This window comes from Piliocolobus tephrosceles, chromosome 6 (genome assembly GCF_002776525.5).
Source record: "Piliocolobus tephrosceles isolate RC106 chromosome 6, ASM277652v3, whole genome shotgun sequence".
Lineage (NCBI taxonomy): Eukaryota > Metazoa > Chordata > Mammalia > Primates > Cercopithecidae > Piliocolobus > Piliocolobus tephrosceles.
Genome location: NC_045439.1, coordinates 62,227,857 through 62,242,732, shown reverse-complemented (window position 1 = coordinate 62,242,732; position 14,876 = coordinate 62,227,857). Strand labels below are relative to the sequence as shown.

The 14,876-nt window shown below is 33.6% G+C and overlaps 1 protein-coding gene across 5 annotated transcripts in view; it reads left to right on the top strand.

Moving 5' to 3' along the window:
• The window catches only part of TOGARAM1 (TOG array regulator of axonemal microtubules 1), a 108,543-nt gene that overhangs the window by 30,702 nt on the left and 62,965 nt on the right, over positions 1-14,876 (top strand). For all 5 annotated transcript variants that reach the window (XM_023222635.1, XM_023222636.1, XM_023222634.1 and 2 more), the window contains 4 exons: positions 3,130-3,432; positions 4,826-5,085; positions 7,742-7,974; positions 10,842-10,942. In XM_023222635.1, coding sequence (XP_023078403.1) covers positions 3,130-3,432; positions 4,826-5,085; positions 7,742-7,974; positions 10,842-10,942 — 897 coding nt within the window. The remainder of the gene's footprint in view (positions 1-3,129; positions 3,433-4,825; positions 5,086-7,741; positions 7,975-10,841; positions 10,943-14,876) is intronic.

Sequence of the window (14,876 nt, the reverse complement as noted above, 5' to 3'; positions counted from 1 at the left end):
TGTTGCCCAGACTAGTCTCGATCTCCTGAGCATAAGCAATCCTGCCTCAGCCTCCTAGAGTGCTAGGATTATAGGTGCAAGCCACCATGCCCAGCACATTTTTAGTGTTTTGAGGAACTTCCTTGCTATTTTCTATAGTGTCTGTACTAATTTACCTTCCCACTAGCGGTGTACAGGCGTTCCTTTTTGTTGCCATCCTTGTCACCATTTGTTATTTTTTATCTTTTTGATAAAAGCTATTTAACTGGAATGACATGACATCACATTGTGGTTTTGATTTGCACTAGACCTCTACCTTTCACTGTATAGAAAAATCAAATCAAAATGTATTAAAGACTTAAATGTAAGCTGAAGTTATAAAACTGCTAGAAGAAAACATTAGTGAAATATTTTAGGACATTGGTCTGAGCAAAGATTTCTTGAGTAAGACCTCAAGAGCACAGGCTACCAAAGCAAAAATGAACAAATGGGATCACATTGAGCTAAAAAGCTTCTGCATGGCAAAGGAAACAGTCAACAAAGTGAAGATACAGCTTACAGACTGGGAGAAAATATTTGCAAACTATTCCACTGTTGAGGGATCAATAACCAGAATATATAAGGAACTCAAACAATTCAATAGCAAAAAAACAAAAATACAACGTGAAAATGGGCAGAAGATCTGAATAGGCATTTCTTGAAAGAAGACATACAAATGTCTAATACGTATATGGAAAAAATTGTTCAACATCACTAATCATCAGAAAGATGAGCATTTTAATACCAAGTCATTGAAAATAACATCCATTAAAGAGTGTTGTGTTAGCAGATGACAATTATTTTCTATAGCAGTTTTAAATTTTAAGATGATTTAGAATGTATTATGTCTCTTGTTAGGAACCATAACTTCCTAAATGCTGACCTTTCAGATAAGACATTAGATACAGTAGAAGAGGAAGGATTTGAGGCCAGTTATCTGTCGGGAATTTGGGGGTTGAAGGTGTTCTTAAATGTCCATGCTAATTAATAGCTCTAACAATTATTAGATAGAGGTAGGATCAATTTAAATATTTCTTTAGGTATTTTAAATTTTATTGTATGTCCTTTACTAAAATTTTTTTGAGTGATAGGGATATACTTACTTGTTATGAAAAATAATGATTTGAAATTAATAGAGAAGATTTAGTGTATTTAGCACTAACATTTTAACTACCCTTTTCTGCACTCACCCCAAAGACCCACATAACTCCTTAAAGTTATCCTTTGTGGTATTATCTACACCACAATAAAATAATCCATCTTTCTTAATAATGTGGGTATTTCCTAAATTTTGACTCCTGAATATCTTTGGGACTCATAATTGGTATAATCAGAGAGAGCTTGCTGTGCCACTTAACTTGTTCCTGTTTAGGCTATCCCTGAATGATTACATTGCCTTTGAGGACTATCCACTCTTAGTGTTTAATCATACTGCATAGTGGCTCTGGTTTTCTATTGGAATAGTTATTAGAGAAGCTGGTATAAAGGGATATCATGTTTTTCTGAACCTAATAGAATTTAACTTAATGCTTGGTTATGCATTAAAACCACTACCATATCAACTAATATTTCCCTTGTGATCTCTGAAGGACCTGTGGTATGGATGCCAAACAATATAGATGTCTGCATCCCAATTTAAATGTTGTAGTGATCCACACCAAGTATTGGAAATTTTGGTGTATGTTGCATCGCATTGTTCTTATGTATATGCATAATATGATAGGATGTTTGATTTCTTCATAAGAAATATTGTTAAATCTCAGCTGGGCATGGTGGCTCATACCTGTAATCCCAGTACTTTGGGAGGCCAAGGCGGGTGGATCACGAGATCAAGAGATTGAGACCATCCTGGCTAACACGGGTGAAACCCTGCCTCTACTAAAAATTACAAAAAAATTAGCTAGGCGTGGTGGTGGGCGCCTATAATCCCAGCTACTTAGGAGGCTGAGGGAGGAGAATGGTGTGAAACTGGGAGGCAGAGCTTGCAGTGAGCTGAGATTGCACCACTGCACTCCAGCCTGGGTGACAGAGCGAGACTGTCTCAAAAAAAAAAAAAAGAAATATTTTTAAATCTCTAGGAATATATGAGACATTGTCATAAAAGCATTAGAACCTGTTAATAGAGCACCGTAATTGAAATGAGGAAACTGAAAGTTTTAATTCTATATGTAAATCTGTGACTAAGTCTCCTATATTTCTCTACCTAGATAAGATTTTTTTATAAGTAGAGGTTTTAACCGTCAGATATGAATTAAAAATAAAGGATATATAATATATACAGTTGTTTAAGTCTTCAGAAGAATGTTTGCTTTATTAATATACATAAGCTAGGTATTTTGTCATGGAAAACCTTTTTAAAAACATTAAAGGAAAATGTAAGGGAACCCCTAAAAGATTGCAAATAGACTTTTTATATTAGTTGAAGAATAAAAAGATCAATAAAAGACAAGGAAGAAGTAATAAAGAAGAAAAACAATAAATAGCACAAAATAAGATGGTAGAATTAAAATCAAATGTATGAATAGTTTCCCTAAGTATAAATTGGCAGAACTTACAACTTAAATGACAGAAGTGATCAGATCTTATTTTTTTAGTTTTTCATTGAAGTGATCTTTTTAAGAGCATTACCTAAAATACATCAAAATAGGTTGAGAGAAAGTGAAGCATGGAAAAGTTACACTAGGCAAATGTTCAGAGAAAAGCAAATAGAAACATGTTGATGATAGGGAAAATATGCACACCAAAACTAAAAACATTTTTAGTTCTAAAGAGGGTCATTGTAATGAGAAAAAGAAAATTCACCAAAAAGACAAGACTTTTCTGACATATATATGTCCACATATATATGCACATATGTATGTATGTAATTGATAAAATTACAAGGAGAAAGTTAATTATAAATGTTAGTACAACATTTTAATGGGATAAAGAAGTTTTGAATTAGAAGATACAGAATATTTGAATAACAAATGAAATTAGTCCCTTACCTCATGCCATACAAAAATATAAAAATTTATATTTTTGGGAATGGGAAAAGCAAAAAGCGAAAAAGCTTTTAACTTTTAGAGCTGTGTATACATAAATAACATATTATGTTTTGTTTTATTACAGTGTATGCTACCCTCAATTTTGGCAGTAAGACACAGCAAACATTTGGTAGTCAAACAGAGTGTACTTCCTCAAATGGTCAAAATCTAAGTCCAGGAGCCTACATCCTTCCATCCTATCCTCTGTCATCACCTCGAACTAGTCCAAAGCATACATCTCTTATTATATCTCCAAAGAAGTCTCAAGATAATTCTGTTAATTTCTCAAATTCCTGGCCTCTTAAAAGCTTCGAAGGACTGTCAAAGCGAAGTCCGCAGAAGAAGCTTGTCAGCCAAAAATCGCCTGATCCTACGAGTAGAAATGATGGTAAAAGTCAATACTTTGTTCAAATTTATTTGTGTTTGAATTAGTACTTTGAAGTTAATGCATAGGGCTGTTAGATCTTTAAAAGCTAGTAAATAACATTTTATCTGTCTGAATTTAGTAAATATTTAGGAAAATATTTAATAGTGTGTTAAATAGATCAAATGTATAAAATTCAATTGAAATTCTCATTTCTTACATTGCCACTTCAGAATCCTTTTAGGAACCAGGAAAATACTGATGCTTTTGTTTGTTTGTTTGTAAATAGAGATGGGGTCCTACTATGTTAACCAGGCTGTTCTCAAACTCCTGGTCTCACATGATTCTTCCATCCCATCCTCCCAAAGTGCTGGGATTACAGGCTTGAGCCACTGTGCTGGGCCAGAAAATAATGTTTTATAATGAACATGAATAGCATATGTTGTTTGAGAACCTACTAACAACTTTACAAATATAAGTAATAATGTTTTATAATGAACATGAACAACATATGTTGTTTGAGAACCTACTAACAGCTTTACAAATATAAAATGTCATTCATATGCTTATTGCAATTAATGCCTGGTATTCATTTATTCAATATTTATTGAATTTTTATTGTATGTTAAAATTAATTTGAAACTTTTTTTTTTGAGACTGAGTTTCGCTCTTGTTGCCCACACTGGCAACCTCTACCTCCCGGGTTCAAGCGATTCTCCTGCCTCAGCCTCCTGAGTAGCTGGGATTACAGGCATGCGCCACCACACCTGGCTAATTTTGTATTTTTATTAGAGATGGTGTTTCTCCATGTTAGTGAGGCTGGTCTCGAACTTCCGACCTCAAGTGATCCACCCGCCTCAGCCTCCAAAGTGCTGGGATTACAGGCCTGAGTTACCATGCTCAGCTGAAACATTTTTTATTATTTGCTATAAACTAAAATATTCTTTTCTTAACAATAACCCATTCCAAAAATCATGAAATTAGCATATGTAAGTTCATTCAGGACACATTCAGTCTTAAAGTAAAAAGTCGACTGAGCCTGGTGGGTCATGCCTGTAATCCCAGCACTTTAGGAGGCCGAGGTAGTCGGAGATGAGTTTAAAGATGTTTCACCTTTAAACTACCCTACAAGTCCAGTGTTCAATTTATCGCATATTCAGTCAATTTTATTACTTTCTCTTAGCGCTATACTTTGATTCTCTTCTATTAATTCCTTTCTGTATTTGTTTATTGTACATGATCAAATATTATATCAGAAGCTAAGGCTTTATGCAGCCTGTTCACCCCAGTGGCCAGCTATAATGCGCTTTTCTTTTTTATTTTAAAACATTGTATTTTAAACATTTGTGACTGTAACTCCTTCTTCTCTAAAATTAAAAAAAGAAAAAGAAAAGTAAAATATCTATTTTTCATGCAGGAGAAAATTCTCAAGAAAAACCTCCAGTTCAGCTTACACCTGCCTTGGTGAGATCGCCATCTTCCCGACGAGGCCTAAATGGGACAAAGCCTGTTCCTCCTATACCAAGGGGAATAAGCCTTTTGCCTGATAAAGCTGATTTAACCACAGTGGGACACAAAAAGAAAGAGCCTGATGATATTTGGAAGTGTGAAAAAGATAGTCTTCCAGTTGATCTTTCAGAATTAAATTTCAAGGATAAAGATTTGGATCAAGAAGAGGTTAGAACCAAATATTTTTAATGACTTAAAAATATTTGCAATTTTCTATAATATTATAATTGCTATTTAAGGAAAAATCAAGTTCTTTTTATCCTGTAATATCTTATTTCTAAAATATATTATTTCTAAAAATATGTTCATTATAGAAAATGTGGAAAATACCATGAATTATTAGAAAGGGAATTTATCATGCCAGTTCCCACTACCCAGAATAATTTACTGTTAACACTCTACTGTATTTTCTTCAAGTATTTTTTTCTATGCATACATTATTCCTTTCTAAATTGAAAGTATGAATAATAATATAGCAATACACTCATGTACTGACCCCTTCCAGTGAACAATTTGTCATATTTGTTTCCTTTATTAAGGAAATGAAACATAGCATAGTTCTCTCCCCAGTTCAACATCTCTTCCTTCTTCACCAGAAGCAATTACTATTATCATTTATTTATGTTTTATGTATTTTTGTACTTTTTATATTATTTTGTGTATTAATTTACTTATGGTGTATTTATACCATTGATTTTAGCTTATGATCAGTCTTTTGCAGTTGCAAACAGTGAACTGCAATGAACATATTTGAACCTGTCCTTTGTGCATATGTGCAAGCTTATCTTTATGAAATTGAGATCCTATTGTACACTCATCCTTGAATCCTAGATCACTTTGTGCTGTAAAAATGTGTTACCAATATGATAACTGTACGTAATAACTATGTCAGAGAAGGAATATGGTTGCTGTATTACTTTGGTTTCAGAGTACTATTTCCATAAATGCCTCCTTTTTATCATTTCAGTTTGTCTCAGGTCAGGTTAAAAAAAAGTTTTATATTAAATATATAAATGCAAATAATTATGATATTTTACCGTCTTGTTTTAGTCTGTTTTTAAGGTATAAGCATCAATCATGTAATGATAATTTGCTCAATAAAATAGAGTTAATATTACTGTATATTCATTTTTAAAGTATGTCTTTATGTTAAACACATGTAAAACTAACCTATAAAGTACCAAAGTTGGTTTTTAATGATTTAATCACTCCAACTTCTAACTGCTTGTGAAATCTTTCCTTTTTTTTTTTCCCCAACACATTTGTATTTTAGCAGTGCTAGGAAGGGAATTCATTTGAAGGGAAGACACATATAGAAAAGACATTTTCCTATATAACTTATAAATTTCACCTGATCATACATAATTTTGCTTTGTTTTTATAATAACTTAAAAATAGTTCTTTTTTTAGTGGGTAATTGAAAGGTGAGTTTCTTTTATGTAATTATTAGTAAATACAGGAGGATACCATTGCATTTAGATATTCAGCTTTTCACACTTTTAATAGAGAAGTGGCCCTACTACTGTTTCAACTAGTATAGTTGTTGAAAATTACTTATCCTCTCTTATAGTTGCTAATATGATACTTCTTATTTATTATTTTGAATGGGTCACTGTTTATATTCTTTGGTGTGAGTTGACTTTTAACAAAGGCATAAGTGCTTAATGTGCTTAATAATGTATCAAACACTTTCATTTTCATTAATTCATTTAATCTTTATGGTAACTCCCTGAGTTAATAAGCAAGTCAACATCTATTTTGTTTTTTGTTTGTGTGTGTGTTTGTTTTTACAGAAGGGGCTCAGTGATGTTATCTGTCTTGCTCAGGGTCAGAAAGTAAATGGCAGGACTAGGATTCAAGCCTTGTTCACCCACCTTTATGTTTATTATGTTTTTCACTGTACTACACTGCCCTAAATCCATTAAAGGGGCTTTTTGTTGAATTTGCCTTCCAACTATGAAGACTTAAGATATTTATGGATGTTTGCATTAATTGAAAACAGATACTTTCATTAAATAATTAATCTTATGAATCAAATGTAAACAAAGCAGTTTATGTATGTTTGTGTGTTCCTTAATTTGTTCAAAGTTTTGTTGCTAGCCTTACTATATTTTGCCATAACAATTTCTACTCTGGATTTCTTTCTTTCTTTTTTTTTTTTTTTTTTTAAAGACAGAGTCTCACTCTGTTGCCCAGGCTGGAGTGCAGTGGTGCAATCTCGGCTCATTGCAACCTCTGACTCCCGGGTTAAAGCGATTCTCGTGCCTCAGCCTCACAAATAGCTGAGACTGCAAGTGCCCACCCCCACGCCCAGCTGCATTTCTAAAAATATTTGGCTTCAGAAGTTATGTACAATGATCTGTAATTTTTATACTTGCAAGTTTGATGTAAATGTCAAATTTTTGAAAATTGATTTTCATTAATCACCTCCCAGAGCTAGCTTCTAAGCCACATCAGCACACCAGATGTACCTCTGTGACATCAACTCTGATATCTACCATCTGATTCAATGATTCATTTATTAAATAATTGAATGAATGCAATATATTTAGTCATTGTGCCCAGTGCTGAAGATACCATGATGAACAATAGCTGAGATTCTTCCTCTCAAGGAGCTTCCAACCTAGTAGGTTTTTTATAAATACCCAAGTGATAAAATCTGTGTATTTATACTATATACATATATATTAACATTCATGTTTTTTTAGTACGGGATTGGGAAGTGGTTAGCTAGGTATAGCTAATGGAGTTTAAAATTTAAGGATAACTTGTACCAATATAAGGAATTTATGTTATAAAGTTCATTGTTTTCATTTTTTCTTAGATGCATAGCTCTCTTAGGTCCCTTCGTAATAGTGCAGCTAAGAAAAGAGCAAAACTAAGTGGCAGTACTTCAGATCTTGAAAGCCCTGATTCTGCAATGAAGCTCGACTTGACAGTGGACTCCCCGTCTCGGTCTTCCTCACCAAACATCAGTTCTTACAGTGAAAGTGGAGTCTACAGCCAAGAATCATTGACTTCTTCTCTGTCTACAACTCCCCAGGGGAAGAGAATAATGTATTTTATTTTTTGACATGATAAATGAATGCTCCTCTGTAATTAGTGATTTAGAGCCCTAATATCATATTTGTAAAAACTTAAAACCATTTATGTTTTAGTTTTTAAATGTTAAAATATATTTAAAAGACATTGGAAACATTTACAGATATTACCTTGCTTGGCTTTGGTTTCTGGTGTGAGTGGAAAGAGAACACAACCCCAACTGTAAACCAGAGCACCTAAATTAGTATAAACCCTGTTCCTAAAGCCCTAGTTGTTCTTTCTGTCTAAGATTTATCCTAACGTTTTTTGTCCTTTAGCTCTTTTCTGGATTATTGACTCTTTTTCCAATTGATCTATAGCTAATATTACTGCTTTCATTTTAAGCTCAGTACCAGTTTCCTCTAATTTATGAATAAGTTTTGCCCAGCTATTATTTTCTTATATCTTATTTCCATTATCTTATAGAAGCTCAGGATTTCATTTCATGCCATAGCTCTCATAGCCTTGTTAGGAGTCTCCCTACAGCAATAGTGCTGGACTTAAAGGTCTGGCCACCCCATGTCAACAGAAAATTATTTTTCAGCATAGCAGTTGGACTAACTTTTTCAGATTACTTCTATTACCTCTGAGTCTTAAACCTTAACCTCATTTAACTGATAAGTGATCTCAAACTGCTTTCTGGGCATCTCTGTGACTCTACTGTAGGATTTTGGGAATCCCTTCCTCTTTTATTTTGGCAAAAACCTGGTAATAGAATTGATAGGGCACAGAGTAGATGTATATTTAACTTTTTAAGTAACTGCTAAACAGTTTTCCAAAATGATTATGTAACTTTACACTCCTATCAGCTACATGTGAGAGTTATACTTGTTTTACATTCTTGCTAACATTTGGTGTTGTCAGTCTTAAATTTTTTTCCTTTGTTTTCATCCTGAACCAGAAGTAAATATTTAAAATTAAAATTAATTTCACTTTAGTGAATTGGAATTTCTAAGAAATATAGATAAATAGAGATTGCATAATCAAAGGAGAGGTAGTGTTCTAAATAGATCATAATATTTTATTCCAGCAGTTCATAGAATTAAAACTGAATTCTTGTGTTCCATTCTTAGAAGTTTGTCTCAGCCTATTGTTTTTTCCTATACATTTTTAACTTGAATAGCAGCTTGTTTTGTACTTGGAAATTTTATCTTCCAACAGTTCCTTTGTTGTAATTACCTAGGTAGAATAATACGTATATTGACAAAATGAATTTGGAATAACAGCATGGTCTGGTGTTTATATGAAGTTATAAAACAAAATATATTTTTAGCTTTTAGAGCTAAAGTCCTTTTATGATCTTCCATGAAGATGAAAATTTATGTTATATAATCCTACAGTTGCAAGGTTGTGTAAATAATTTGAAACCTACTTAAGAAGAAAAGTTCATTTTATATGATTTGAATACATGATGTCCTATATTTTCTCACTGAGTTATCTTCTTCAGATACTGCATTCTATGAGAAGGTGGTTCGGCACACCTTCATTTATGGACTGAATTGCCTTTAACAAATTTAAGATTTCCACATTTAAGATTAGTGGCTTTAGAACAATTATACTTATCCAGCTTGCATCCTGCCTTAAGATTCATGGCCAAAGAAAGCCACTACTACCTGATTTAAAGATTTTGTCCTTAGGTGGGTTGGGGAGGAAAAATTGTTGAAAACCACTCTCCTAGAGACTGAAATTTCTTCTTTCATCCAAGTCAACTACACTTAATATAAATGTAGATTTATAGTAATCTATTCTAGAGAAACTGCTCTTTCAAAATATTTGACAACGATTTTTCACTAGGGCCACTCACAAATATATTTCTATCCATTTACTAAGAATTGTACTTCTTTGTAAAATCTCTTCTTTTTAATATTCATTACTAACTTATTGACATTGTAACACTTACTGATTTAAAACAGTTCCCTTAAACTCAGATTTAACAGTCTTCAGTTGGCTTTCTTAACGAAACAAGGCCTATAGGTCTTTATAATGTCAGGAAAGTACAGCAAAGAATAGTTTAAGAAGAAAGTGGCATTTGCCAAACTCACTCGTTGCTGATCTGTTATTTATAATATAGCCAAGTCTCTATTTTTGTGTTATCCTATATGAGGATAGATAGTAGTTATTAGATAATTAAGAATGATTTGATTTGTTATTTTTATTTATTTATTTATTTTTGAGACAGGGTCTCACTGTGTCACCTAGGCTGGAGTGTGGTAGCTCAGTCTCAGCTCACTGCAACCCCTGCCTCCTGGGCTCAGGTGATCCTCGGCCTCTGTAATAGCTGGGACTACAGGTGTGCACCACCATGCCTGGTTAATTTTTTAGTTTTTTTGTAGAGATGGAATTTTGCCATGGTGCCCAGGCTGGCCTCAAACTTCCTGGGCTCAAGTGATCTTCCTGCCTTGGCCTCCCAAAATGCTAGGATTACAGGCATGAGCCACCACACTTGGCCTTGATTTGGTTTTAGAATGGATTCTTGGATCAGTTTTTTTTTTTTTTTCCTTGGGGATTATACAGTATAAGTCAGAGAGTCATTTTCTGTGGCAATCCTCTCATGAGTAATTAAGAATTGACCATATGTTAAAAAGGTTGGCAGTTTTTAGCCAACCTTTTCAACCTTAATTCATCAAAAGATGAATTAAGAATAACTATATATATATGTATATGTGTATATATATATATATATATATATATACTGTTAGCCATATTTTTTCAAGTATCATACTTATTGCTCCCTTATTATCTGAAAGTTCTGTGAGTTAATAAGGAGAATAGAGAATATGTGATGTGAGTATTGAACAGCACTAAATCTTAATGTTTATTGAAATTACTTTGTTTCATTGTAGGTCAGACATATTTCCAACATTTGGGTCAAAACCTTTTCCAACAAGACTTTCTTCTGCAAAGAAAAAAATTTCTCATATTGCTGAACAAAGCCCCAGTGCAGGTATTCTATGTCTGTTTATAAACATAATTTATAAAAAGTATGATTTTCAAATGATGTAAAAAATGATAGCAAGTGCATTTCAGATTTCATGTTGTTGTGGATACCGGTTAAGATTAATCATTTTTTTACTCCTTAAAAGGTCCTTTTGACAAGAATATGATATTGTTTTGGAAGAAAAAAATATTTATTTACCTGAATCATTGATCTCTTTTAAAGCTCACTGGCATACCTTTGGCTGGCTCCTACACCCAGATTTTTTATGTAGTTGGTATGGAGTGTTACTTAGTTGGTGTTGGCTGTCAGAGTTTTGAAACTCCTCAGATGATTCTAATGTGCAGCATAGTTTGGGAACCACTGGACATCCTGAAAGACAATTTTCTTTAAAAACAATATTTAACTATTAATAGTAGTTAAATTCATGTGTATCTTGTGTTAAGAATTTTTGTGAACTAAGCCTGTAAGTCTCTAGTTTTATAACATCACTTCTCAGAAAATAGATTTAGTAATTAGTCAATTAGAAAAAGATTTGCAGTATGATCTATTTATGGTGACAACTGCATGTGATTCTTAGGATTAGTGAAACTACATTGGATTGTGAATAAATTGTAACAAATTGGGATATGATGTTAAGTTTCACATGATCTAACGTAAAAGTCCTAACAACTTTAAGGCTGCTTTACATTATAATTGCCTTCCTAAAAAAGTGTATATGTATTTGATTATTTGCTAAGATTTTAAATTTCTTGCTCTTAAATGTGTCTTAATCTCAACCCCTCTTTTTAATCCCCACTATCATGGCTTTAGTTCACACTTTTCTTTATTTATTACCTACTTAGCCCCCTAAGTTTTCTCCCAGCTTCGATTTCACTCACTTTGACACTGTTCCCCACAGTGCAAATCTGACTATATTGGCCAGCCTAAATTCATTCTGGACATCCTTTCATGATCTGGTCCCTGCCTACCTCTCCAGCTTCATTTTTCACTGCCCTCTTTGTATCTTGTATTTTCCCTGTTTGTATCCAGCTGAATCAGACCACCATCAGTACAATTTCCTATCTCTTTGCAATTGCACATACTGTTTTTTCTGGATAAAATCTAGAATCCATACCATACCCTATTTAGCTGTGAAAACAGCTCAGTTGCTTTCTCTGGGAAACCTTCCCTAATTCACAAACAAGATTATTACCTCTTTTGTTATACCATTACATCTTGCACTGACACCTTTTTTAATGATACTACCATTGCTTTACTTTTCTTCAACTCTCAGATTCTTGATCCCCGAAGATTATTTCCTGCTGATTACCTACCAAGGCTTATCATAATTGGGAATGTGTGACTTAACCAGGTGTGTTTCGTATACTGGCTTGCATAAAACTAGTGTTAACAAAGAGATAGCTGCACTTCTAGGCATGCAAAGACAGTATATACGTGCTTTGGAGTCCAAAAGATGAGCTGACACCCCAGTTTGATGTTTAATAATAGTATTCATACCTTATACAAGTTACTTAACTGCTTTGGAACTTCATTCCCTCATCTAACAACATAAACCTGGAGAAGGGTAGTGAAAATCTAAGTTCGTGACATATATAAAGCAGCTAGTGCATAGTAGGCACTCAATATGTATTTGTCCTCTAAGGGGAGAGAGTGACCCAAAGAAATACATGAACTTATTCTTAATCATTTTTCAGGCTGATCTTCCTAATCTATAATTTTTCAAGTATTTCTATAAAATTGAGGAGATATCTGATTTCTAGGTTGTATCTACTTTGTAAAAATGGAACCTAGTTTTGGAAGAATATCTTTGGAAATGGTAAATAATAGATTTTTAAAACCTGTATTTGAGTTCCCTTGTGACCCTAGTTGTGTGACCTTGGGAGTCATTTAAGTTTTAGCAGTGTGATTGATCTCGTAATAGTATAGTACATACTTATATATGCAATATTTAGTGTTTTCTAAAGTTGCCTAATCTGTTTTTTTTTTGAGTTGGAGTCTCGCTGTGTCACAGAGGCTAGAGTACAGTGACGTAATCATGGCTCACTGCAAGCTCTGCCTCCCGGATTCACGCCATTCTCCTTCCTCAGCCTGCCAAGTAACTGGGACTACAGGTGCCTGCCACCATGCCCGGCTAATTTTTTGTATTTTTCGTAGAGACAAGGTTTCACCGTGTTAGCCAGAATGGTCGTGATCCGCCGGGCTCAGCCTCCCAAGAAAGTTGCCTAATTTTAGGAATCACCCTTGAGTGCATGTAACATCTGTTGATTCTGGGCATCATCTTATGCCGCATGAATTTATCTTTCTGGTTAGAAATCTGTATTTTTAACAAGTAAATTAGGTATTTCTAGGATCAAGTTTTAGAAAAACTACTGTTATTGAATTCACTATATTAAATTTAACCTTTTCTCAAAATAAGTTGCTAATGTTTTGGATTTTATATATTTGGGTTTGCTTTACTTTCAGTAAATAAGTGATTCCCACAAATTTATTGTGGTTTAATTGGTAAAACATAAAAATGGTAATGCTCAGAATAAAGACTATTGGACGATAAACACAAAAAATAACAATTATTTTAAAATTCCGCCTATAGTCTGCCACTACCTATTAAAGCACATTGTGCTAAATTTTCTGAATGATGTTATAATAAACTTCTTCTAGTGTATTAAATTAGTTTTGCCTATTAATAGAAAACATTTCCACCCAAAGCCATTATGTTTATGGGTCTTATTTTATGAATTAACTGTCAAGACTAAGAATTTATAAAGATATGTGTGTTACTTCCACAAATTCTCTATGATTTAATATCGGATATTCTTGAAACTTTTCTCTATGAACTTACTTAGTACCCTTTATTCTACAGTCCTTTCTAGCCCAGTTTCCCTAGCTACCTCCTCTTCCCACCTTCCTGTTTTTATTCAAATACAACATTATTTTTTAAAAGTATATTTCACTGGGCACAGTGGCTCACACCTCTAATCCCACCACTTTGGGAGGCTGAGGCAGGTCAATCACTTGAGCCCGAGAGTTTGGGACCAGCCTGGGCAACATAGCAAAACCCCATCTCTATCAAGAAAATTAAAAAATAGCTGGGAATGATGGTGTGCACCTGTAGTACCAGCTATTCAGGAGGCTGAGGCAGGAGAATTGCTTGAGCCCAGGAGGTTGAGGCTGCAGAGAGCCAAGACAGCGCCACTGTACTCCAGCCTGGATGACAGAGCAAGAGCCTGTCTCAAAAAAAAAAATATATATATATATATATAAATATATATATATACACACACACACACACACACATATATACACACATCATTATTGCTTAATGGTTTACATTGGAGCTATATATAAAAATGGATAATGACTCAAATATATAATGCCTAGGATTTTGCATTTAGTGTATGTTTATGGTTGTAATCGCTGCAGAGTATTCATAAAGAGTGATTAGTTTAAACATTCAAATGTAAATTAAAATTTTTGTTATTCAGTAGAAGGAGGCCTACATTAAGGTTTTGCTTTTTTTTTTTAAATTACAGATATAATAACATTAATAACATTTGGGTACTTAAAATGTGTTAGGCACTGTGCTGAACGCTTTACATGTATTTTCTTCATTTCATCCTAACAACAGTTATAGAAGAGGTACTGTTGTCTCTGTTTCACAAGTAAGGTTAAGTGACTTGTCCAGGTTTTCTCAGCAGTTTGAGTCACAGTGCTATAATTTAAAGCCAGGAAACATGATTCCAGATACTGAGCTCTTTATCCCTATGTAGTTTACTGTCTCATCAGTGAAACCAGTATAGAAGGTTACATTTCATGGTGACTTACCTTTTAAGATTGAATATCTCTAAATCAGAATCTTCCCTAAGCATACCAATAAAGAAAAATTACTGAGTCTTCTCAGTTTTCAGATTTTTCATTTTTCATGGGAATAGGGGAAAAGAGA